General features: G+C 49.6%; 1 protein-coding gene across 1 annotated transcript in view; it reads right to left on the reverse strand.

Annotated features, from left to right (window-relative positions):
- Positions 1-26672, reverse strand: part of HYDIN (HYDIN axonemal central pair apparatus protein) — a 152317-nt gene that overhangs the window by 90853 nt on the left and 34792 nt on the right. The window contains exons 7-12 of the mRNA XM_030457986.1: positions 22117-22318; positions 18475-18655; positions 10532-10631; positions 6075-6193; positions 3894-4117; positions 524-591 (exon numbers count right to left, since the gene is read on the reverse strand). Coding sequence (XP_030313846.1) covers positions 524-591; positions 3894-4117; positions 6075-6193; positions 10532-10631; positions 18475-18655; positions 22117-22318 — 894 coding nt within the window. The remainder of the gene's footprint in view (positions 1-523; positions 592-3893; positions 4118-6074; positions 6194-10531; positions 10632-18474; positions 18656-22116; positions 22319-26672) is intronic.

The raw sequence follows: 26672 nt of genomic DNA on the forward strand, positions 1-26672 counted from the left end.
CAGGAAAGGTAATGAGGTTTTTAGAGTCTATGAACAACATGGAGGCATCCTGGGTGCAGAATGATCATGGCCCTTCAATCAGTCAGCAACCAATTTCACATTTCATCTTCAGATCCTGGCAGTGTAAAGCCTTTAGTGAGAGGGAGACAGAGAACCAGAACCTGCCATTTCAATGGAGGGGTTCTGGATGCTCAGCCCACATCTCTGAGGACAGCAGTGCCTGATGCAGAGCTACTGCTTGGACATAAGAACCAGGAGGTGCTCAGGAGGTGCCCTCCCAGCAGTAATTAACACCTCCCACTAAAGCTCAGAGGGTAAAACATTGTCCTTGCCTTGCAACAAGAACATTTCCCCAGGCTAGCACATGGCTTGCAGCTCCCTTCTGCTGCTGTCCCATCCCTTTTGGCCCTTTTGGGACAAAGACTCTGACAGTCCTTGAGCAGCCCTGGTTGTGACACCCTGAGCACAGGACCACAGATGTTCTGGAGTTATTTTGCTCTGGTCATGCCCAGGGCACACTCACCAAAGGAGACATCTCCAAAGTGGAGGGCAGGCACGTTGAAATGGAAAGTGGGTCCAATGACACAGCCCCTGCAAGGACAAAGGCAGTGCCTTGGTTAAGGAGCACTGCAAAACCCTGAGGAACAACAACAACAAAAAAAGCCTTTTTCTAGAGGAAAGCTGCTCCCAGAAGCACACTGGATGCCAAAGCAAGCCCCATCCCCCTGTGTCAGCATGGCAGCCACGTGGAGAGGAGGCAGGCAAGGCAAGGTGGGCAGGAGCTGACAGCTCAGGGCACCACACCAAGCAGGGGGCCAAGGGGGAGCCCCCCAAGCTGCTGTTGGCCCCATGAAGGACCCTGAATAAGTGATGGATCCATGGCTCAGTTTCCCCATCCCCATCACAGAATGACACAGAGGTGTCCACACAAGAAGGGGACTCCTTGTAGCAGCTTTCCAGTTGCAGGTTCACTGCTTTGGGGTTTCTTAGCTGGAACTGGGGTGTTCATGGAGTACATGAACATCTTTTCCTCAGAAGATCTTGATCCAAGCAAGAATTGGATCTGCAGGATTTTGAGGTGGGAATCCTGTTGACCCCAAGAGCAGCAACAGTTCCACGAGTGGACAGTTGAACCTTGCAGGAAAAGTCTCAGCCCATCACCAAGTGCACCACATCTTAAACCCCCACCCCTCCTCACCAGGCTCCAAACTCCAAATCTCAGCACCACCCACTGAAATGAGCACTTGGAGCTGCACAACATTCATTTCTTTCTTTGATGGTTGAGGCCAACCAACGCCAGCTCTGGCTCTTTATTCCCAGGACTGCAACCAGCTCTGCCTGGCATGGGAAGAGAGCCCAGCATCCCACAGGAGGGACCTGTGTTCACCTGTGGGGTCCCAATGCCAGCATCCTAAATACCAAAGAACCAAGAATTCAGAACCTTGCAAGCTTGGTTTCCAGGTTAATCACCTCAGGTTTGGGCATCTTCTGGCTGCACAGTCACAAAGCACTCAGAAAAAAAATAATTCAGGAGTGTCCACAAAGTGCTAATTCTCAAATCTTAATCAGTTCAAAGCTTAACCAGTTCTTGAGAATGTCCAATCCCTGCTGGTGCTCACCTTCCTTCTCCAGAAACCTCACCTAAGCAGATCCAGCTTCCCAAGCCCTGACAGCTTAATTTGGAGGGAGCAGATGTGCTTCCCAGCACAGCACTTGCCAGGAAACAATGGAAAACTACCTCCAAAGCAACCACAACTGTGGCTGATGCTGGGATACTGCCAAGGATGGGCATTGGCAGGCAAGTGGGGAAATGACTGTGCTGCTGCTGAGTGCCCTGTATCAGTGCTGAAGTTAAACCTGAATGATGGCCTAGAAGGTCCAGGCAAGGAGCCAACCCAGAGCTCTCTGCACCACAGCTGATAAGAAACAGGGGAAAAAAGCAGTGTTTCAGGCAACAACTCTGTCTTACAGAAGCATTAATGAATGCACTTGTGAAAGGAACCCAGCATCCTTGCAAAGCAGGAAGGTGGGAGAGGTCCCACTTGGGACACTCATCCCCATTCCTCCTTTTATAGCCCAGTGCCCCACCAGCTCCTCCACCTCCATTTCAGAGAACTGGGAATTGTCCTCCAGAGAGGAAAAAATCCAGTGCTCAAAGCCACCCAAAGAGTAGGGTTCAGCTTGACCTGCTGGGTGGACACCTCAAATGAGTCTGAAAATAAACAGGCTGAGTTAGGGACTGGAGAATGAGAGATAAGGGCTGGATGGGGACTCTTCAAACAAAAGCAAGACAGAAATCAAGGAGCTGGCAGAAGAGGGGATTGCAGTGGCAAAGGAAGACGAGGGAGTAATGTATGGGAGCAGATGGGGATGCTGGGGCACCACCAGCTGGCTTGCACTGAGCCACCAGCCAGAAATGCACAAAAAGGGGGAAGATACAAATAAGAAAGGACCAGTAATCCCCTCTCCCTGAGACACAGAGTCTGCAGGGCTCAGGGAAGAATCAGAGCTGGTGGGCACTGGGAGCCAGGGCATCAGTGGGGAAACCAGGACCATTTCAGTTGGTTGATGGGGCAGCCAAAAAGAGAAGAGGCTCTTGTCCTCCCCATGGCTGGGGGCACTGCCCAAGCAATCTGCTCTTCTACCTGGGATAAGCACATCTTCATGACTGAAACCTGCCCTTGGTCAAGGAGAAAGCTGCTTATGCAATAACATCCCATGACCAATCTGGGGGAGGGACAGAGAATAAATTATTGGATTGTGAAATGTTCCCTCTTGATTTCCAAAAAAAGCAGCACTTTCCCTCCAAACACAAAGCCAATGTAATTGTTTCTCTGCTGAGGTCAGAGCCACTCATCACTCTCTCTTGCTAAGTAATAGCCTTTTTGTTCTTTTTCATCCATTTTCCTCATCTTGGTAAAACTGACTGCACCTTCATTACTTTACTGCCTCAATCCAGAACCTCCAACAGCAGCAGCCCAGAAGCTCCAGAGCTTTCCTGCATGGTTAAGATCAGCTGGGACCAGTTCATCTGCTGCTGTGCGCACTGAGCTTTCCCTGTCCTGTCACCAACCCTTTTTTTTTTTTTCTTTTTCCCCCCCTTCTCTCCCCTTTTCTCAGAGAGGATAATGCCTGGCAATGGTAGCAGCTCAGGGGGCAGTGCTGCAGAGCTCCCTGGCTCCTGCATCAGCATTTTTCTGGCTGCAGGAAGGAGGTTCCAGAGCACACCCTGCACCAGGAGGACAGCTTGTCCCAACACATCAGCATGAGAGGTGATGCTGAAGCTGCTGCTGCTCCTCCCTGTTTTGGAGGGAGTCTCAACAGAGGGGTTTAACAACATTCCTTCAGGCTGGCCCATTCCTCAACCATCTCTGAAGCCGTTTTGGTCTTGAAGTGTGTTCAGGTGAGGCATCCCAGAGCATCCACTGCCCAAAGCTGATACCATCACACCATCTGCCATGCTCCAAGGTGACCCAGCTACCCACAGGAAGGACTCACTCCAGCTCCTGGCTACCTGGACTGGGCAACACCTTTCCTGGGCAGGCTACAGTCAATATTTTTCCAGCCTGCTTAGGCACTCACAGCCTCAAAGTCCTCCCTCAGAGGTGTCAAAGGCTCACAAAAAGGAAGTGCTGCTATCAGACTGTGTGCAAAGAGAATCCTGGAAAGTCACAGAGCCACCAGAGTGGAACTGGGCATGAGAGGCAAAGTCCCCTCACAATTGGGCTTCATTTGTTGCAAGGTTTGAACTGGAGACAAGGTTAAAAAGCTCTGATCCTGAGACCTCAGACAACACCTTTTTGTCTCTGCTTCACCCTGGAATGATGCTGTTGGGAGACCATTATCCAGAGACACCTCAGATGTACCCACCAAGCTCCTCCAACCCTCCTCACCTGATAGTCAAGGTCACAGGCTCAGGTGATCCAATCACCCTGAACTTGAATTCTTCTGTGAACTGCCCCAAGATGGTGGGAGTGAAGGAGATCTGGATGGCTTGGAGCTCATCTGGCATAATGAAGCCTTCCTGGGGGAGGAACATGAAGCAGGAGCCCAGAGCTGTAGCTGGAGGGACCAAGTTGAAGAGAGCAGCAATGGCTCCTTTGTTACACAGGATTGCCTGCAGCAGAGGGAAGGCAAAACTGGAAATAAATAAGGAATGTTCCTTTCTTACAGAAGGCTGGCTTGGTTTCTAATTAAACAAAGAGCATCTGTCAGAGGCAGATGATACATGCCCCTGCTTGGCAGAAGCCAAACAAAATACAAGAGGATGAGGTCTGCCTTTGGGTTTTTTTCCATGCAGAGCAGGGATAACTTCATTTAAACAGAGTCACTCTGGGTTTATTACACTGACACAGAGCTTTCCACCTGGCTTTGCAGGACCTGCTCAGCATCATCCAGTTGATCCAGATTTAAAAGCAACAAAGGGTAGTTGCAGCATCACCAGGGAACCCCAAACTCCTCCTGCTCCAGATGACTCTGCTCCTACCAAGGGCAGAACTCATTCAGCACCCACTGCAGCCAACAACTTTACTGCATGCAGCAGAAGAGACCTCAGCCCAGCCCCACACCCAGCTTGAGAAGCACTCCCCAGCTCTGGTTTAATTTTTCCTTAATCTGCTGGTTTTAGTCTGTGGTCAGCCAGACAATGCAAGAAAGGATGAGCAGGAATTCCAACTATTCCACTTTCTCTTTCCTAAATGTCCACAGCCACCACCAAAGATTTGACCATTATTAGAGTGAACTGCAGCTTTGGAACAAGGCTTTGGTTGGCTGGATGCTTGAGAGAAGCTACTGCCTCAAACCAGGGACACAATCCCACAGCATTTCTGGAGGTTCAGCTCTCTCTGTTGATCAAGAAGTGCCCAGAGCTGCCTGGGAGCACCAGCACACTGCTCCCCATCACCAAACCAAAGCAAAGGTCTCAACGTTCTGGTTGCTGCAGGGTGAAATCCTGCCATTTCCATGGACTCCTCTGCTTTGGATTTCTTTTCCCTCATTTTTAGCCTTGCAAAACCTGTCAGAAAAACTGAGAGAGAAGCACAGAAACCCCTCCTGGTTTTCAGTTTTGCAGCTGCTGTTGAAAATATTCACTATTCCAACCCCAGCATGGTGACTTCTGCTCTTTCCTTTCACATGTTTTACACCTTGGTTACAAACTGCATTTAAGGATCCTCTGCTGAACTGAGGTTTTGCTTCAGCCCAGTTGCTTAGGACAGCACTAAGAGTATCACCTACTTATTCACATTTTCTCAAGTAATGAAAATAATAAATAGATACAGACACAATCAATAAAGTATCAGCATTAAAAATGCACAGAGTGCAAAGTATTTTGGTGAGAAAACACCTTAATGTGTCCTTCCCTGCCACAATCAAGCTTTTGAAAGTGTCTGGCATGATGTATTACCTCATTTTCTACCTCTTTCAGTCTTTTTTTTTTTTTTTTCCAGAAAACTTGACACAACTGGGGGCAGGCAAATATGTACAGAGTTCCTTTGCTTCATTTCCAGAAATGCTTTTGCTCTTTTCTTAAAAGCCAGGGATGCACCAAGCCTGAAGTGTGGTAAGAGACAGGTTGGCAAGAGGAAGCACTCCCAAATTCTTTGCAAGGGACAGCTCTGAGCCAGGAGGCCAGGCAGCTTTCCTCCAGCTCCCAGGAATCAGTAGGATGCTCTCAACTGAACACTCTTTGCATGGGACTCCAGTTCAAGCTCAGCAAATTTCTTCCAGCTGCTTTTTAAGAGCCAGAGCAGAGAGGTGGATTCCATGGAAGGCCAAAACAAAAGCCTTTAACACTTATCTTTTTATATCAGTGTTGCTTTCGTGCATCAAAGGTTTGGGTTTTCTGCATGAAGCCTCCCAGCTGCTCTCAAAGGAGGTTGCCAAAAAGCAAGGTCTGGGGCTTCATGAGCAACATTTACACCTTTCAAACCCCATCAAAAGGGTCCAGATTCTGTGAAACCCCCAAGTTTGTCTGGCATCTCAAATATTCCCTACTCACAACTGTCTGAGTTGCCAGAAATCCTACAGGGAGCCATCAGGATCCATCCCAGTCCCTGGGAACCCCTTCTGCTCACCTCATAGCTGTGGTCTGCTCCAAGAAAAACCTTCCCAATGTCCAGCTGGTCAAAGTTGAAACGGAGCTGAGGGCCAACACCTTCTCCTGTGATCCTCAGGGACAGCCTTGACTCACAGCCTGGGGAGAGAATTCCAGTTCAGTACAAGAATTCCCACCTATCCTGGATTTTCCAGGCTGCCTCAATGCTAGTTCCTGACTCTGGGCTGGATGAGAACAGCTCTAGATGGTCCAGGAGATGACACAGGACTCTTCCCTCAGGAAATATGCCTTTGGGATGGTCTCTAACTCCCAGCCACCTCCTTGGGCAGGTTTTTAACTGAGTGCTCAGTCTGTGCTCTGAAAAAGCAATGAGTGAGCTCTGAATTTCTTCTCCTGGTGCTTAGATGAGCTTCCAAATCCATGCAGTGAAGCAGAAGATAAAAACATCCAGAGTGATGCAATCAGAGGTGACCCTGTGCCCAAAGAGGGTGAAGCCCCCTGCTCCTGGTGACACACACACACACCTGAGTGCCACCCAGCGCATTTCAGCCACCTCCTGTGCCCAACACACACACAGCTCTGTCCCAGGGGGTTCCAGGGCTCACCTCCCATGGCAGCACCCAAAGAACACAGGGCTTGATGAGCTCCAGAGGAGAGAAACACTTACCCCTTCCCATCAGGATCCCAGAGCTCAGCTTTGTTGTCACCTTATCAGAGAATCCCAGACTGGTTTGGGTTGGAAGGGACATTCAAGATCATCCAGTTTCAACCTCTCTGCTATGGACAGGGACATCTCCCTCTAGACCAGGTTGTTCCAAGCCCCATCCAAGCTGTCCTTCAACACTTCCAGGGATGGGACAACCTAGGTCAGCATCTTACCGTCCTCACACTGATGAATTTCTTCCCCAATTTACCCTCTTTTTTTATTTTAAAACCATTACCCCCTGCTCCTGTCCTGTCCTACCCTATCCCAGCTCAACTCCAAATGCTCATTTTAGTCCATAAAGCTGATGAGATGACCTTGTGCAGAATCTTTCAGCCTGGAGGCTGCTCTAAACCACCAGAGCTAGAGTTTCAGCTTGGGCCTCCCTCCCATCCTCTCCTTCTCCTCATGGGGAGTGAGCAGCACAAGGAGGAGAGCCCCAAAAGTTGTAGATAATCTTCCCTGTAGTTTTCTACAGAAACATTCCTCTTTCCTCCAAGCTCCTTTTTGTGGAACACTCACAACTCAAGAGTAGGGACTGCAGGTTGCTTTTAAAAACGGCTCCTCCCTCATTGTTTGACAATGTCCAAAATGATTTCTGATTGCAGAGAGCAGCCCAGGTGTGAGCACACAGTGAGGAGATCACCACCTGATAAAAGCCAACTCCTCTGGAACAGCCTTTTCAATGAGTGCTGATCTGCAGATCTTGCCATGGGATGGGCCAAAGCCAGGAAGGAAAAGCTTAGGGAGCTTTTGTTTAATTCAACATTTTTGAAGTGGATTCACCGAAAGCCCAGCTGAGAGCAGAGCTGAGGGTGAGGTTGCAGAGCTCAGGCACTATTGGAGGGCTGGGTGTCTGTTTCACAGATATTACAAAAGAGGCAGTACTGGTGCTCACTGTCAAAAGCTCTCCCCACCTTGCATCATCTGTAGCTTCATTTTCATTAGGTCTAAGCCACCAAAACTCTTAGAAAATAGGCAAAGATGTTCAGGACCCAAGCCTTTGGTCCATGAGATGTCCCACAGCTACTGCAATTGAAAAATCAGTGGCAGTTCTCCCCCTTCTGCAATAGGTTCTCATCCTCTCCTGAAGTTTTCATGCACACCATCCCATAAGCTACCCCTACACTGACCTGGAAACGCCAGGAAATCCCACAAGTTTTGGGTTTCCTCCTTCCAGGTGAACCTCAGAGTGGGTTCTTCCCAGAGGAGAAAACCAAACTAGAAGCAGCAATCAGGAGAGCTGAGAGGTAAAACTAAATATGTCCTCATCTCTGCCAGGAGCTGGGGCTTTCAGGAACCTTTGGTGATGCTCCCACCATAACACATCCCAAGGGCATGGAGAGGCTGCCAGACTCCTTGTCCTCAATCCCACATCTCCACCTGGTAATGTGGAGTGAGAATTCTGATCCCAGCAGGAATCAGCTCTTGGCACATCCTTCCTGGTGCCCAATGTGGCACAGCTGCCTGGCTTTCAAATAAATAGGGGTGGGGGTGGCCCCACAGCACAGGACTTTGGCAACCAAGTCCTTAACCTTCTGCTGCTTTCTGACACTCAGTTTATTGCCCCCATGGTTGGTGATTGGTTTGGAACTTGATTCTCATCTGATCACATCAATACAGAGATCCGGAGCTTGAGGTGATGCTGGGAAATGAGTGAGCATAATTGGGGATTTTGTTTCCCCCTGCAACTTAGAAATAGGTTTTGGAAGGAGTCAGATGTAACCCAATCCATTTCCATATCCAGAAAAAAAATAAAAAAAAAATAATTCAGGTGAACCCCTCTACCATGTGCTTCCTTTCCAGCACTCAGGAGCCATGGCTATTTTTACAGGAATAACTAAGAAGGTTCATTTTCAGCTTAAATATTTGTGAAGAGCAAATTTCAAACCACTTCTTAACTGCCAGCTTGGCAGTGCTGATGAGCTCTGTAAATCCCTTGGACCCAGAAGCCTCTGCTAAACAGTTTAGGGAGGTCCCCACAAAAGGAGGAGGTCAGCAAAGCCCTTGTCTAGCAGGGTGTAGATGCACATCCCACAGTGGGTTCCAAATATTCCCAGCAAAGCTTCCAAACATTCCCAGCAAGCAAATCACCCTCCAAAGGGCTCAGTGACTGGCACACAAATGCACAAGGAAGGCAGTCACACTTCTTCAAGGACCCAGGAAGCAAAATTAATTAACTGACTCCCTAGTTAAAGATGTTTTCTTCTTTAAACTCTTTTTGCCCCCAGGAACCTTGGCTCTGGGACAGTTTCCACCCTGACAATGCAGTGGATCAGCTCTGTTTCCTAAGGGATGGGGTGCATCACTTAAGTGACCTCCTTAAGGTTCTCTTCCAAGGAGCCAGGGGAAGAGTTCAGCTCCCCCAGGGGTCCTTCCCCACCAGGCTCCTCTTTCCAAACACAGATCCTTTGCCCAGCTCTCTTTCCTTTAACTCCCAGACCAGCTCAGTGCTTGCATGCAAGTAATTTTCCTCTTTCTCTGCCAGGCAAGAGCTCTCCTGGCACAATCCCTGGAGATCCCTGCAGCCAAGTGATGGACACCCTCAGCACCAGAGCAAAACTCCCCAGCCTGGCAGCACAGCACCAGAGGGGGGGAGGAATCCCTCAGGAGCAACTTTTTAAATTCAAGCCTTTCCTTGCACAGCTTTAACAACTGCAGCTGGTGGGCAGGAGGACAGCTTGTTAACAGGAGCCCTGTGTAATTACTGGAGGTGGCATTTGCCAAGTAAACCCTGTGCAAATACTTTCTAAATAAAAAGCTGGTTGGTGACATTTGTATCCAGCAGCTTGGAGCAGGAAGGAAAGCAACAAAGCAGCTGAGTTACTGATTCCAGCACTCTCCAGAAGGGGATCCTGGCTGCTGGAGGAGCACAGGACTCCCACCTCTTCCTCTCCCATGGGGAAAACTCTCAAGTGTTCCTAAGATGGAAATCAAAGGAGTATCTCCCACTTGAAAACACCTGAAGCAGCACCACGTAGAGATGCAGAGGAAGGACAAGGTGACAAAGTAACCTGAACCCTGCCACCGGCTGGGAGCATCCCCTGCCTGGTGCTGGCACAGCAAAGCCATCACCTCTGTGAGGGCAAAGATGGGAAAACCTGGGTGGGGAAACACACAAAAAAAAAATCCCAAGAAGAGATTTGACAGCACTTCTGCAAGACAGGACAAGCATAAAGTTTGTCTGGCAGACTGCTAGGACTCCAATTTCCAGGAAGAGTGGTTCACCCTGCTGAGCCCAGCAAGCCCTGCCACCTGTGTGCACCAGAGTCTGTGAGCCCCAAGGTGACATTTCCCACTGTGCTGGCCCCTGGCACAGCCACCCTGCACTCAGCAGGGAGCAGACACCCAAGGTCTGGAAGCATTTGGGAAGCAGGAGCTACCCAGGCTCTGTCTGAGAGTACCTTTGGAACTTGGCTTGTCCTGGTGATGCAACCAGGGAGGGAAAACTCATCTGGGAGGTAGCTGGTCTGTGGGGCCCTGTGCTTCACCTGCTCTGCTGGGGAGCCTTTACAGACACCTTGCAGCAGAGCAAAGTGTTATCCCTGCCAAACCCAGGCATAACAACTCAGCCCTCCAGTGCCTTTGTTTCTCTGGGATCAGTGATCCAGAGCCAGGCATCCTGAGCACTGGTCTTGGCCAGGAGACCACCTAGAAAGCACAGGGAGAGTGGGCAGCACTGACCCTTCCCAGTAAGCACACAGGAACCAAGGGGGTTTGTGCTACTGCTGCCTCCCCTCCACTGGGGGTAACAGGAGAGAAAGGGGCTGTACCTGTAATGTCACAGAAGACAGTTTGTTGGTAGGTCCTGGCTTCCTGAGGTTTAAAGATGACCTTAATTTCAGCTGAAGAATTTGGCCAGACATCTCCCTCCTGAAAGAGAAGCAGATAGTAAGCCATTTATCCTCAAACATCCCATTTCTTGTTTTCAGCCACAGCCCTGGAGTCTATATTTAGAGCATCAGCAAAGAGCAAGATGCAACTTATCAACAAAATTCCTGAGAGTTTGAAAGCAGCTGGGTGAAACAAAACAAAACACACAACAAAAGCCACAACAGAAAACCCACAAGCACTTTCTAAGCCCCTTACCTTTAGTGGCATCAGGTAGAGACATTTTGTTAAATTAAAGCTATAAAAAAGCAGCCAAACCAACTCTCACCCCAGCAAAGCCAGCAGGATTTCTCCAGAGGTAGCAGCTGCTCTAAGGAAAAGGTGCTTAGAGCACCTCTCCCCTGCCAACCTCCCTGGATATCCCTGCATCCCCCTGGCCACGTCAGCATTTTGACTCAGGCCAGGAAAGATTAGGAAAATGGAATGGATTTTTCCATTCTTCATTATGAAGCTGCTGCCTCTTCTACTCCTCATCTGTCCTGCATTTAAGGAACACCCTGGGGGGAGCTGGGGCACTCAGCAGAACAAGCTCTTCTCCTGGAGATCAGTGCAAGCTTCTGGTGGCTGCTTCTGCCCTGTGCCCCCAGCAGGCAGGCTACAGAAGATCCAGGAATAAAGCTGGGAGACAGAGAGATGCCTCCCATTGCCCTCTGCAAGGTGCACACCCTCCTCAGGCCCAGCAAACCTTCTCACAGGTTTTTTGTGGGCAGCCCTGGTTTGTAAAAGCTCTCATTTGCTTCTTCCACCTGGTTTTAACAAAGGCACCACTTCCATCCCCTGAACCCCTGCCATAACAAATGGCTCAGCATGGATTTGTTGGATAAATACCTGCACCTGTGACACCTGTAATGATTTAGCTTGCAGAAGGAGGGAAAGAGAAACAGAACTGTTTGCTTTCTATCAGCAAAGTGAGGCTGTGTCTGCTTCCTGCTGGGCAGCCTCAGTCCTTTGTCCAGAAGAGCCTTGAACTTCCTGGAGCCTCCAGCACTCCTGCAGCATAAATATTAAATAACTACACCACTTCCCACTGCCTTAGTGCTCATAGCTCAAAGGACAGTCCCCACACAAATGAAAGAGCACAGGGAGTGATTTGGCTGCCAGTGGCTGCTGCAGAGTCTGCTGGGAGCCAACAGGAGAGAGGAAAGGAGAGGAAGCCAACAGTTCCCAACACCAACAATACAGAACCACCAGAGTGATAAGAAAAGGGAAGCTGGAAATCATAAAGTCACCTGGATTGGTCTCAAAAGAGAGAGGAAACATTTGCCAGATCAAATGTACTCTGTGTTTCTACCCAGCAGTCAATGAGGTGAAGATGAAGCCTTTTTGTGTGGCAATAAACTTGAGGAAGCAAAGTGGGGACCTCAGCTGGGAAGCCACAGCCAGCAGCCCAGACACCAGAGCTTTTGGATCCCACAGGGATGCTGCATGGACTCAGCAGCCACAGAATTCCCTGGGATTTGCAGGAATTACAGCATTCAGGGTGCTCTGCAACAATGCCTGGAGCTTGCCTAAGCCAAGCCACTGAGAAAAAAAAACCAAACCAACAGACCACTGTGATGATAGATTTCCCTGGCTTGGCTAATTAGAGTCTAATAAGTCAGCAGTGCTCATCAGGCAGCTGCTCCCTGGGTGTTTAACAGCCTGGATCCAATGGTCTCACCCTGGGCAGAGCATTCCTGGGATGGGGTGGAGGAGGAACCAGCCAGCTGCTTGCTTTTGCTTGGAGCCTTTTACCCCCAGCTGAACACATCTCTGCTCCCTGCTGCTCTGCACTGCTCCTTACAGGGGGTGAGCTGATCCCCAGCAGCCCAGGGAGCTCCAGAGAGCCCTTGTTTGGTTCCTCTGTGGCAACCAGTGCCTTGCCAGGCTTCCCAGGACCTCCAACCCCTCCTTCTGCTGCTCTGCTAGGATGCTCCAGGGCTTCATCTCAGAGGGGCAGGAGGGGGCTGCACACCCTGAACCCCAAAGCCAGCCCAGGGGAGGGTGCAGTGAAAGGGAGGGGAGTTCAGCAGTGAGTGGGAAGGAAATGAGCTGAAGGTAAAGGAAGGAAAAGTGCTGAAGAAGGTAGCCCAGAGGGCCTTGAAGTTGCCCAGTACTGAAGAAGGGATCCAATTCTACATGTTTGAGAAAATGTTATAGATATATAAATACATAAAAATGCAAACTCTTTACCAATACTTCTCAGAAGTGGTACAAAAATACAGTCATTTCAGACCACTCTAAGGGGAAGTCTCCAGTTGCTCTGTGGAGCCTCACAAACCAGCAAGCAAACTGGGGAGAAGGTATTTATTTGAATGAGCCAGGACAGGAACAGGCTGGGGGTGCAAACTGGTGCCATCATCTGCCTGTAGTTCTGCCATCAGGTTTCCAAGGGCTGTGCACAGCCAGCTTACCAGGGGCAGGCACCTCAGAGCTTGTTCTGGCTGTCAGACAGGCAATTCCTACCTTAAAACAAGCACCCCAAGCTGCTGGGGCTGTTACTGCCTGCAAGACTTAGGGATCTCTCTGAAAACAAAACCTGAATGAGGTTGGTTTTTATACCACGTCACCATTTTAGTCCAACACTGCCTGAGCTCACACCAACAAGAAGCAGGTCTCAGAGCCAAATAATTCCTGGGAAACTCGGGGAACATCCCTCTTCCCACTGAGGCCAGAAAACAAACTTCTTGGGAGTCCAAGGCAGCAGTATCAGTCTTTCAGCTGGTCTCACTATCTCACAAATTATGGTTTGCTGCTTGCTGCTGCTGGGTGGCAGCCTGATGGTGCTCACTGCTCTATTTTATGTCCTGCAACCAGATATATTGGGCCCTGTGGACACTTTGGGGCAGTTCAGTTATTATTCAGAGGCTGACAGAGGCAATACATCTCCTTAATGGAAGCAAGTGTAATACAATTCATAAGCAAAAATAAAGCTAAGCAGGAAGGGAAGAAAATTAAAAAGAACCCTTGGCCTGATGAATATGCATCCCTCTAATGCCAGAGCACTTTTCTAGCTCAGTGAGTTTAGCTGACTTTGGGAATCAATGAGCTCCAAGGCCAGCACATCTGTGACAGAAAAACAACCAACACAGGGATTGAACTCCAGCAGCAACGTCTTAGAGAGAGGGACAGACCTGGCAGGGCAGGGGACTTGGGAAAGTGGTGCAGAGCTGGGAGATGGCTCAGGAAGAGCCCATGCTTGGTGCTCACAGCAGCTCAGCCTTGCTGTGAGCTGCACCCATCCTGCTCTGAGCTCTGGGTGAGCAGGACCAGGCTGGCAAACTGCCCTCTTCTTCCTTAACCAAGCTCTGGCAGCAGACAGAGGGCATCCTGCATGTCTGAGCCCCTGGCAGGACCCAGGGAGCAATGAGCCCAAGTGCTGAACACACACAGAGACCACAGCAGGGAGGAGGTGACAGAAAGGGAACTTGATAAAACAAAACATTTCACTAAGTTCCACTTCCCTGGTTTACAGCATCCAAAACCAAAGGCCCAGCAAGGTTTTCACCTACCAGAGAGTTCCATCCAGGCTGCTGCTGGACTCCCAATGCTCCTCTCAGGGCAGCAAAAGCCTCCCAGGTGCTCCCAGGCAGCTCTTTTCTCCAAGGAGATCCCAACTTGCAGAAGGAACAGGGCTGAATTTTCATGGTCCAAATGCCCCCAAGTGTTCAGGACAGATGGGGAAGTGTTTGGATGACAGAAACTTAGATATCTAACCTGGATCATCTACAGGGAGCCTCAGGCTACAGAGCATCCATCCCCTTGAATGCAGGGAGGCTACTGCAATATCCTTTCTCTCTCTCCACCATGGGACTGTTCCCCATTCCCTGGAGAGAAAACCATGGCCTGCCTCCATCCTCACAGCAGAGATTTGGGAACCAGTTTGTAAACCAAGGCAAGGCCCTGCCTGAAGGCTGCTGCCCCAGCCAGGACTCAGTGTCCAAGGCTCCTTCTGCTCATGGCCCAGCAGGCACAGAAGGCAGAGGAGCCATCCCAGAGCTTTGCAACCTGCTCTGGCTGCCTGCTAGTCTCCATGTGGGATGTGAGACATTGCTCATGACACAAAGCCCTTGTTGTCCTGGCCTCCTCCCATTCCTGCATCACCATCACTGTCAGAAGGGGAAGTGGAGCTGGGTCAGTACTGCCAGGGCATTTCTCTAACTCTGGAATAACTCCTGGCACGAGACAGCCCAAACTTGAACAGGGAAATGGGGAACTTCCACTGCACAAACCCTACAGCTTCAGCAAGCACCTGGGAGAACAGTGCAAAAGCAGAGGAGGGGCAGTGAGTCCCTGGCATCACTCAGTGCCTGAGCAAGCTCCTGCTAGGACAATTTGCTCAATCCCACCAAGCCCACAGTGAGTGCTGCATCTCCTGGCATCTCTCTCCACAGAAATCAGCTCTTGGATTTCAGTTGGAAGCCCAGAGCTTTGGGGCAATGTGATTTCTTCTTTACAACCCAGACAGATGAGGGTGCAGCACACAAAGCCCCTCCCTGGGGCCATGCTCCAGGAAATCCCTCAGTGCTGCCCCAAGATCTGGAAAAGGGACAAATCTCCATCTGAGGAGCTGCTGGATCCCACAGCACAGCCAGATGAGCCTCCTGTAGGGCACCAGAGGAAACAAACCTACAGACTGGCAATAAAACCCATCCTCCTATATGCATCAGCACAGCTCCCCAGCAGTCCCAGTGCAGCATTATTGCTGGAGCTTTGCCCCCTTATCTTTATTCCCAGGAAAACCTCTGCCAGGAGTCACTGGACTCAGTCTCTCCAGCTCTTTGGTGTGAAATCACCATTCTGCAGCACCCAAGGTGTTTGGTCAGACACTTTTGGCAGCACACCCACAGCTTCCCTGTGTTGTCAGGGAAGCTCCAAGCCAAATCATTTGACTCCAAAGGGAGAGATGAAGAAGGAATCAGGTACACTTCATTCTGCTCTTCCACAGCTAAAGCAAGTTCCTGCAGGATGTAACTATTCTGGGAATCTTTTCTCTTTTTTTGTCATTTCTCCCTTCATTACTGCTGGATGTCAGACTATAAAACTAGGAAGCTATTGTGAGTTATTTCTCCTGGGAAATTAAAACAGACTGTTGAGGAGGTTCCTCACATTCCTGCTGCCCCAGGAGGAAAGGAGAATTGCTGGTTAACAGGATATGCTTCATTGCCCACCTTGCTGGCTACTGCTCCTCGTGTTAGGAGCCTCAGGAGCCATCCAGAAGATGGAAAACTACCCTGGGTCCTTCCCAGGACAGAAATAAACCACAGACAGTGCTGTCACCATGGAACTGCAACACTTCTGCCTTACTGGTAGTCTCAGGATGCAAGTGGCTGGGGGCAAAAATAATCCAGGAAGGGCATGGAGGATTCTGTGGCACAAAACCTCCAGCTGCTTCACCCTGGAACTGCTCCAGTGTCAAGCAAGATGATGGGAGAAGGGGCAGCACACCACAGCTCACAGCAGCTGCAGTGATCTCTGTGCAAGAGCTCAACCATAAATACTTGCAGGGACCTTTTTTTCCCTCTCTCAGCCCCTAAATAAAGAGAATCTGCTACATCTTCACCAGCCTAAGTAAGAAGCCAGCCTGGAAAAGCTGGGCACCACCAACTGCTGGCCAAATCCCTACACTTTGTTTTGCAGAGGGGAAAGGTGATCCATGGAAAGGAAACCACTGCTGAAAGCAGAAAAACAAAACAGAGAGAAACAACAACACAAAAAGCCCAAATAGATGGCAACAGAAGTGCCAAAGTGACACCCAAAGTGCATCCTACCAGCTCAGGGCACTCAGGAGAAAGGCAGAGCCAAAGCCAACATCTGCCTCTTTCCATAAATAACTGAAACCACAGCAAGCTGTGGGATGGATCCCTGGAGATGGTGCCTTCTGCCAAAAGCTGGAGTGCTCTGTAGTAACCTGTCTTTTGGGTGGGAAACAGCTTGGTTCCTCAGTTTAGATGGAGATTTGCAGAAGCAAACAACACTGATACCTCCTGCATCAACAGCAGCAGCAGCTTGGGAACCTGGACATCTTGAAGATCATCTCCCAGGCTCAGAGCTACCAGAAGAGACTGAGGAGCACAACCAGGCAATGACAGAACAGGGATGACTTGTCAAGGTTAGTTCAATGCTAACAAATCCTTGTCTTCCCTTTCAGCTGGTTTCCATTTCCAAGGAGTCAGCTCCCACGTGTCTGCAATGTGACTTAGAGCAAAGCTGGGGTGGGGGGATGCAGCAAAAAGCAAGGACTTTGTCCTTTGGTAGCCACCTGGGCTTCTCTCACAGCTGCTTCTGCTGACAGATCCTGTGTACTTGCAAAAATAAATGAAACCAAATTTGAGATGTGCTCAGAAGTTCAGAGCTGGGGAACAGCTTGTTTCCCACAGCCTTGGGAGGGCTGCTCAGAGCCTTCATGCCCAGGTGGCAAATCAAAAAGCACTCAGTGCCCCCCCTCTGTCCTCTTAGCACTTGCATCTCCCAGTTAACCCTCTGCACACCCCAGTGACCTCCTGCAGATCAGGGGGATCTGAAAATATTGGCAGCTACTGGTGCAGGGATCCAGCAAAGCTCCTGCAAAGCCACCCTGCCCAAAAAGCTTTTCTAAAACTGCTGTCCTTCTACCTGCTTCCTAACCTCTGGAAGCAATTACATCCTCTAGTCACTTGTTACAAGGGTTTGATTATTTCTATGGGGTGCTCCCAGACATCTGGATAGGTGGGAGGAGAGCAGCCACTTCAGGGCAGGAGGTCTCAGCTCTGAGAGGCCTTTCCACCAGATTTACATGGCAAGAAAGGTGTCCATCCAAGTTAAGGTTACTGGGCCAGCACCAGAAAGAAGGTTATGGATGGAAGTGGCAGTGGGGCTTTTAGATTCTGCATTTGCAAACCAGAAAATACTACAAATCAATATAAATATACCCATATCTCAGGGGGAGAAGACAGACATGAGTAACACTCCAAATGTTCCAAACCAATTGTTCCATCAGTAATGGAAATAATGGAAACCAAAAGGTTGATAATGCTGGACAAGACAGAAGGAGAAACCCATGTAGAAGCCCACTCCTATTCAGGGAGCAAACTCTGAAACATTAACACAGCCTTTCAGGAGAGGTTTCCACTCATGACTTGAGGCCAAGCTACCCTTGATGTCCACACATCAAGACAAGAAGTGCCAGGACACAGTACTGGGGGCAGTCAGACTTCTAGACCTCACCTTAAAACACTTCAGGAGCTCAAGAGCAGATTGTGGAGACAAAAATCCAGGTGTAAGGAAGCAGGGAGCCCTGGGACACACTCTCAAACCAACTCTGAAGCACTGCAGGATGCTCTGAACACTCAGCTCCCAGTTTCTATAATATTCCCATTGCTCTGACTCAACCTCGTGGTGACACCAGGATTCTGCCAGCTGCAACAGTGGGAAAATGCAGTTGTGCTGGCATGGGGGATTCTCAGCCTTATACACAAGTAACCAAGAGAACATGATCCCCTTCCTTGAAAAACATCAGCTTCACCTGTTTCAATATGAAACAAGAAGTTGGGCTCGTTCTAGGATTTACTCCAAGGATAAGAGTGGATTTTGGAGGCATTTTTCATCCCAGATCATGCAAAGGCTCAGAATCAGGGCTTTGGTTGATTGCCCTTAGTTTACAGCCCTTGCAGCAGAGCTCAGCACTGGACAGGCTCTTGCTGCATGCCAGGAACCAGCAGTTCAGAACTGGTTTTTGCAACAAGCTCTCCCAGCCTCACTAAAAACCTCATTTTGCTCTCCTTGCACATCAAGTCAGCTGCTGTGGGAATCCACCAAGTGACCTCATTCGGGGAGGAGGAAGGGAAGGGTCTCAGCTGTCACTTACCACTGGCTCAATGGCAAAGACATCATCAGAGAACAGCAGGGAGTCTCTCAGCACCCTTGCTCTTTCATTCTGGAAGGTGTGGGAGAGAAGCAAAAGGTGTTCTTGGAGATCAGGACCCACCATGCAGATCTTGGCTAACTCTGCCTGGTCCTCTTCCTGCCCCTGCAGCCACTCACACACCCTGCAGCCACGGGGAGAGACAAACCATGCAAATAATTTAACAAGCAACACATTTGGTAGCCACCTGGGCTTCTATCACAGCTGCTGCAAGTGCAGGGGTGCTCAGGGAGGAGCAGCAGCAGCAGCAGCTCAGCAAGGGGCTGACACTAACCACAGGTTCCCAAAAGGGTCAAATTATTCTCTGCTGGCACAACAGGAGTTTTAATCCACACTTTTCAGCTGAGAAGAGGGGGTTTGCTCCCTTTAGAGGAGAGCAACCTGGCTCAAAGCCACTGCCACAATTGACAGAGAATCCACCTCCAACCTCAACCAGCTCTTCCTACCAGAGCTGCTGGTGGGAGGCAGAGGAAGAAGCTGAAGGAGCAGCCCTGCAGTGCTTCACTGGGCAGGGGAGAGCAGCTGGATTGCAGCACCACTCCTTCCTTCTTCCCTTTTGGACCTGCAGGGATAAGCAGGGATATCTGCTCTCTGTTCCCTACACTGCCTTCCACCAGAGGATCCCAGAGCACTTTGAAAGCAAACTGATGGATTCAGGCAACACATCACCTCGTGGCCATGAATGGGTTTAGATGCAGGAAAAAAAGAGGCCCCAAGAAAGGAAAGGGCCCTCCTTGCCTGGCATCACCCAATAAAGTCAGGACCAGCATCTCGAATTTAAACCCTTAAATCAGCTCTTGAACCACCTTCTCCTCCTCCTCTGTGGCCTTCTCTGCAGAGGTCTGACACAGTTCAGTTCTCCCTAACTTGGTAGCTGCAGCAGAAACCATTCCAGTGTGTAAAGATCACACCCAAGAGAGGAGAGGGGAGCCTTGAAGTTTTTCCCTAGCTGGGATGTTGCTGTCCTCCCCTCACACTCCAGTCCCCTGGCCATGAAGAACCAGCAGGTGACAACTCAGGGGGGATATAAGGAGAAGGCTCCACATGCAGCAGATGGAAGCAACACAGCATCAACAGGACAGCAGTCATCACCCAGAGAAATCCCAATGTGACTGGAAAGGAAACAGTCATGGACATTACAGACAGAGCCTTGGGCAAATGTCATCACCAGTGCCAAAAATACTGCTGGGGCCAGCACCCTGCAGAGCACAACAGGACAAGGTCCTCCATGGCTGATCTTCCAGCCACAGAGATGAGCAACCTTCAGCACAACAGAGAGTAATTCCACCATTACATGCCCCAAAGTCCTGCAGGAGGGAGACAGAGCTAAACCTTGGACAGACCTTCTAATGATCCAGGTATTTTGGGCTCGTATCCCAGTGCAGCTTCCTGCACTGTCTCCTCTGGGCCCAGTGCTGTTCAATATCTTTATTGATGATTTAGATGAGGGGATTGAGTCCATCATCAGCAAATTCACAGATGACACCAAGCTGGGGGGAGTGTGGATCAGCTGGAAGGCAGGAGGGCTCTGCAGAGGGACCTGGAGAGACTGGAGAGTTGGGATGATCCCAAGGGGATGAGGTTCAACATTCCAAGTGCTGGGTCCTGCACTTTGGCCACAACAACCCCATGGGGAGCTCCAGGATGGGCACAGAGTGGCAGAAAGGGACCTGGGAGTCTGGATTGCCAGGAAGCTGAACAGGAGCCAGCAGTGTGCCCAGGTGGCCAAGAAGGCCAATGGCATCCTGGGCTGGCTCAGGAACAGCGTGGCCAGCAGGTCCAGGGAAGGGATTCTGCCCCTGTGCTCAGCTCTGGGGAGGCCACAGCTTGAGTCCTGTGTCCAGTTCTGGGCCCCTCAGGAAGTTCAGGAAGGAGCTTGAGGTGCTGGAGCAGGTCCAGAGAAGAGCAAGGAGGCTGTGAAGGGATCCAGCAGAATTGCTGTGAGGAAGGGCTGAGGGAGCTGGGGGTGTTGAGGCTGGAGAAGAGGAGGCTCAGGGGAGACCTCATCACTCTCTGCAACTCCCTGAAAGGAGGTTGGAGCCAGGGGGGGGTTGGGCTCTTTTCCCAGGCAACTCTCAGCAAGACAAGAGGGCAGGGTCTCAAGTTGTGCCAGGGGAGGTTTAGGTTGGAGATGAGAAAGAATTTCTTTCTGGAGAGGGTGATCAGGCATTGGAATGGGCTGCCCAGGGAAGTAGTGGATTCTCCGTGTCTGGAGATCTTTCCAAAGAGCCTGGATGTGGCACTGAGTGCCATGGGCTGGGAACCACGGGGGGAGTGGATCAAGGGTTGGAGCTGATGAGCTCTGAGCTCCCTTCCAACCCAGCCCATTCTGTGATTCTATGATTCTCTCATGGGAAAGTCCTCTTTGCTCCAGTGGCCTTGGAGCTACAACCATCCCCCCTAAGACTGGGAGTGAGGAAGAACAAAACATGTTGGTCAGGGGCTGGGATACCAACTAGCATGAGATCAGAAGTAGTTGGAAAAAAATCAGGTTGAAGTTAACTGTGAGGAAAGTTGGATGCTTCTGAGGGGAAAGAGGAGTACTTGGGGTCCAGGCTGAGCCAGGCAGGAGGGAGAGATGGGAAAGGAATAGTCCAAGAAGCTCCAAGAGATGGTCATGAGGTTCTTTTTTAACACTGAGCTTGCACAAAAGTCACACGCCGAATAATTAAAAATAGAGAACAGTGGGAAACTAGTTTTGGCCTTCAAGGCATTTCTGACCTAATTACATTGAACTTTATTTGTTCAGGTGGCCTCAAAAAGCACTCCAGTTTAAGACAGTTTCCTGATCAGCTCTGGGTTCAGACCAACTCTGAGAAGTCACACAAGGATTGCCTGAACCACCCAAGCTTTTAAGTGCAATTTCCAATTCATCCCCCTGGGCTATAAGTGTTTCTCTGCTGTCTGAAATGAGAATTTCAAAGCTTCACCAGACACCCTCTGAAGAGCCTGCCCCATCTCTTGCCATCACAAAGACAGATGGTGCTGAGGCCCAGGAGCACCTCCCTGTCCTCTGCTACCCCTGCCTTCCTGCAGAACCCCCTCCCAGCCTCTAAGGAAAGGGAGGAAATACCTCATTTTGCTGGAAATCAGGAGAGTGCAGGGCACTTCAGCACCCTGCAGCAGGATGGCTTCAACTTCTGGGCCAACAAAGGACTCTGCTGGGAAAGGAGCTTTTCATCTCCTCAAAGGTGGCAGGGAAGAAACTGCAGTGGTGTCACCTGCAGGTGACTGAAGGGCTCCTTCTCAGCACAGCCCCAGGTAATGAGTGCTAAAACTCAGCCTCACAGACCCTCTGTAGCCCAGGGAGCTCCTGGTGGTCTGTGGCTCCAGAAATTGCCAATTTCTCTGAGGAAATTCAGTCCTGGCAATCAACCTTTCCTCCCCAAAACACTGTCCTGAGTCAGAGTCTGGATGGAACTGGGATGGGAGGTGCTGTGTTCCTGACACCCAGGGACAGATCCCCTGATGCTGTGGGGTGTTTACTTGTCCTAAACAATTAAAAAAACCCTAAAAGGCCTTCAGGCCACAAGTTAGCTTCACCCTTGGGCAGTGTATCTCACTGAAATGACTCTCCAAACCAACCTCAGCTTCTCCTGATCCTCCTCTTCCTGAGTAGCAGAAAGTTTCCACTGGAAGTGGGCAATGATTCCACTCTGGTTGTGGATGAGCAGGGTTGTGTAGTTTGAGAGGGTGAGGAAAGTCTTCCCAACTGTCAGGGAGCTCTTCTCCAGCTTGATGTTGACATTTACAGCTGCTCCATAGAGGTCTGTGTGAGTGTCTTCACCTGCAACAAAGCAAAGGGAAGAGGGAAATCCAAGGAGCAGAGCAAAGCCCAGGGAGCAGGAGGCCATGTTACAGCTTTACATTTCTCACACCCTGACACCTGTGTGGGTACAGCATGAGGACCCCACTTTAAGCACCTTATTTCTGGGTGGTTTTATAGAGATTTATCCCTGAGGTGACTATATTTACAGTGAGGTTTTTCAGATGTGGCCAGGTGGCCTTTGGGTTGTCACCCCACTCAGGACAGAGGGAATTCTGCATCCATGGAATTCTGCATCCATGAACCACCTGCATCCATCTGCATCCACCTCATTCTGCATGTGGAATTCTGCATCCACCTCCCTCCCAGTTTGCCCAGGGTCTCCTGCAGCCATTCTGCCAGGGTTGTGTTCCTCCTGACCCTCTAAGAAGCAAAGATGCCTGGGGACATGGGACAGAAAGGGAAGGGTCAGAGGAACAAGTGAAGTGCAAGGCCAAGGCAGGGTGGGATGCAGAAGGGAATTCCATTGATTTGTAGGGGCAGTGTCCTCACCTGCTGGGGCCTTGTGAAGAGAAGTCACAAGGAGACTGGTGGGGCACAGGCCATGCCAACCTGCTGATGCCAGTCCTGCAAGATCCATTTCTTCAGCCTGGATCCCCCTCCTTGCAAGCCTACAAGGAGTATTCCCAAGCTACTCAATAGCCAGAGGAAGGACACCTTCACTTCCCATGTCAGACCCAGCTGAAATGGGGAGAGCCTCTGGCTGGGCACATCAACTGCTGGATGACTGGAGTGTTCCTGGAGAACCTGCCAGCATTTCACCCTCCAGAACAGCCTCCAACCTAAAGCTCCCTCATTTCCAGAGCTTTCAGCCCTTCATTCTTCCTACCCAAGTAACTCCTGGGAGTCAACTGAGCTCAAACTTCAGCACCAAGACCACTTGTTCTTTTGTGGGCCAGTGTTTCTCAGGTGAGATGCAAACATCAGACAGCTCTGGGGAAAGTCATGGCCACTCTGCCTCTCTAAAAATGGGATTTCAGTGGACAAGTGATTAAAACCTCAGAGCCAGCCCCAACTGACAAGTGCAGTAACCCAGCCACGTCCTGGAGAACACAGATCCCTCTGCAAAGGCAGAGCCTTCTCCTCACTGCACTGGGTACAAGGCAGGGAGAGGATAAACCAGACTTTAAAAGGATGCTGTGAAACAAGCTGGGGATGTGCTGGATGGACTCTGGAAATCCTAAGCCAACCAAATCCCAGCAGAATGGCATTGGAGAAGGATTGGGGAATGAAGCAAGACTCAGCCTCAAAATACTAGATCTCTGCAGTCCTTCATCTCCACACATGGAGAATTCAGCCCTCCTGCCTATATAGCCTCAGTTTCTCTGCTCTTCAAGGGATCTGGAGCAGTAGGGATGTAGAGCCAGAAATGAGTGAGGTTGGGAGAAAAACTGCAACCTTTCCAATAGACAATCTGCTTTCTACAGCAGACAACCCAGCAATTAAAAATAATTGAAGTTCAGAATTGTTCCAGAGGCTGGTGTTCTTTATGAGCATTACCTTTCCCTCCTCTGGATCCTCAGCACATCTTGGTAACCAAACAGGACCCAAAAACTGGGAGACATGCTCAGTGCTCTGAGCACACACAGCTCAGGCCCATGGAAACGTGAGCTGATGCTCTGCAGTGAGCAGGATGACAAATTACAACAAAATAAACACCCTGAAAACTATCATCCTCTCACTGTGGGGCCTAAAATACAGGGTACAGATCTGAGCTCAAAAGCCAAGCTGAAGCACTGGAAATTAAAGAGAGAAGGGCAGAAGGAACACTTAGATTTATGGAGTAGGTTTTATATGAAGACTGAAAACCTTCTTAACCCAGAAATCTTATGGGAGAGGTTTATATATCAAAAAAATAAATGAATGTCCTGGGAAATGTGATTAATGAAAATTTGTCATGATTTGTCATAAAACAGGAACCCGAGGGCCTGAAATAATGTTATTAGTTAGAAGTTACACAGAAGAAGTAGTACCTTCCTAGAGAATATTCCTCCCTTTGGAACACACTGCAGAGGAAGCTGTAGAGGCTAAACAGCCATAAATCCAGAGAGCAACTGGACAAATTCTTGGAAGATAAAACCATCAGGAAGCTATTAAACAAAGATGAGAATAAAGCCTCCAGCACAGCAAACTGCAAACTCCAGAGCCCAGGGGGCAGAAAACACACATGCATTCCCTACTTCCACACCCTCTGCTAAGCATCCCCTCTGGCTGCTCTGCTAGAGAGGAGCTGGGGACACAGCCACCCCCCTGCTCCTGGCTGCAGGCTCTGAGGACTCTTGTGAAGCTGGAGGCTTTGCCAGAGCACATTCTGCCCCAAAGAGAAGCATTTGCTGAATATCTGACTCCAGAAACCTCCTGCACAGATGCCAGGGAGTCAGGAGGAAGCTGTGGATCTCTCTGCCAGCAGATGAGCTGACACAGAGACAGAGAGAGGAGCTGTCAGGTTTGGCCAAGGGCAGCTGCAGACTTCATGTCTTGGGTGCCAAATGAGATGTGACATTCCATTTGAGACTCTTGGCTGCTTAATATACAAAGTTGAAAAAAAAAAATGAAATCTCTCTGTACTGTAACAGTGATGTAGCACTCAGCACTGCACTTGACAGCTTACGTGATGGGGTGTGATTTGGGATGCTTTGCTGCCCCAGAAGCACATTTCCTGAATTTGAAGAGATCTGCCCTATCATTATTTACACAACACAGCCTCATCACAGCCTGTCAGGTCCTTCATTGCATGCTTTGGATACATCTCCTACAAGTGGCAGGACATGGCTCACTCCATCCAACCCAAACAAAGCAATTCCTGAACCTGAAATTAAATACCTGGACTTCTCAGACAGCAGTCAAGCTTTGGGTTGGGCACTCCAGTATAAAACTCCAGTTTAAAACTGTTACCCCTCATCCTACTGCTACATGCCCTTGTGAAAAATCCCTCTCTGCCTTTCTAGAGTCTCTCTTCAGGTACTCGGGGATGTCCCTGGCACCTTCTCTTCTCCAGGCTGAAGTCTCACATCTTGTTTTCACAAGGAGAGGTGCAACAACCCTCTCACCAACTTTGTGGACCTCCTTTGGTACAAAACTTACTGTTTCACTGTCTTTTGGTAAGTGTTCTCTTATTGGTTATCTCTCACACCCTGAAATAGCAAATTTTTTCCCAGATGAGAAGAAAAGTCCCCAATAATTAAGATAACATGAAAACTGTGATACTTTTAAACCAGACCTCAACCATCCCCTCACACAGCCACTGTGTGATGCCAGCATCCATCTGGGTGACACTGCAGGTATCTCAGCACATAACTTTTTACTACCTTGCAGCAAGAACTCTAGTTCTGGGTCACCCTTCCTGCTGCCTGTATTGCTGGAAAACTTTAAAAAAAAAAAGAATTTACATAAGAGCTTAAATGTCTTTCTGAATTCCCCTAATGCTCAATGATCATCCTGGCAGAAGAGGGAATTGTTATCAGAGCAAGACAAATTGTTCTTCAACAGAAAGACAAATGTTGTTTAGCTTCAAAACAGAGCTCAGTGAATGGATGAACAAACCCTTGAACAAGATTTCAAAACAAATGTGGTGCTTGATGAAGACAGCTTTCCCAGTGTTCAGCAGCACCACATCCCTTCATTGATCACTGAAGTCGGTAGCCAGAGTGATTGGACCGAAGAGAAACAAACCAGCACCCTGCTGCATCTCACCTTCCCCCAGATGCTTTCTTCCTTTACCCCTGCCACTCCCTCTTTGCTGAATTTGGATTTAAAATCTTCTTAGGGGCACAGGACAGTCAAATTTGGAATATTGTGACAGCACAGTGAGTTTAATTTCATTTGCCTGGTTTGTCAGAAGGTTGTGTCCTGTTCTCTCCTCTATGGATGCAGCTGAAGAGAGACAAAGTCCTGCTGCTTTGTCATCAAAAAGAGCAAGGAAAGCAGAGTTCTTCACTCAAACAGGTGTTGTTGTACCTTAATACAGGTCTGCAGGCAGTAATTCTTTGGTTCCAGCTACCTGACCACTGCTGGGCTATTTTTCAAACCAGATGAAAAGGAAACCTATTAACACCTCCCCACTGCACAACTGAGTCATTGCACCAGGCTAAGGGACCCCTGAAAAGCCAGAGAAGTCCCCTCCAGCTGGATCCAGTCCTCCCCACCATAAGCTTTTTGCTGCATCTCCCACAGCTCCTCAGTCAGCAGTGTTGCTCTGAGCTCTTTGGCTCTCAGGAAGCTGCAGGCATCACCTACACAGTGCTCAGGGTCTCCACCAGGCTGGGCAAGGCCATCTGCCAGCCCTAACACTTCAATTACCTGCAGAGGAGCAAAA

Source organism: Calypte anna, chromosome 11, assembly GCF_003957555.1.
Source record: "Calypte anna isolate BGI_N300 chromosome 11, bCalAnn1_v1.p, whole genome shotgun sequence".
Lineage (NCBI taxonomy): Eukaryota > Metazoa > Chordata > Aves > Apodiformes > Trochilidae > Calypte > Calypte anna.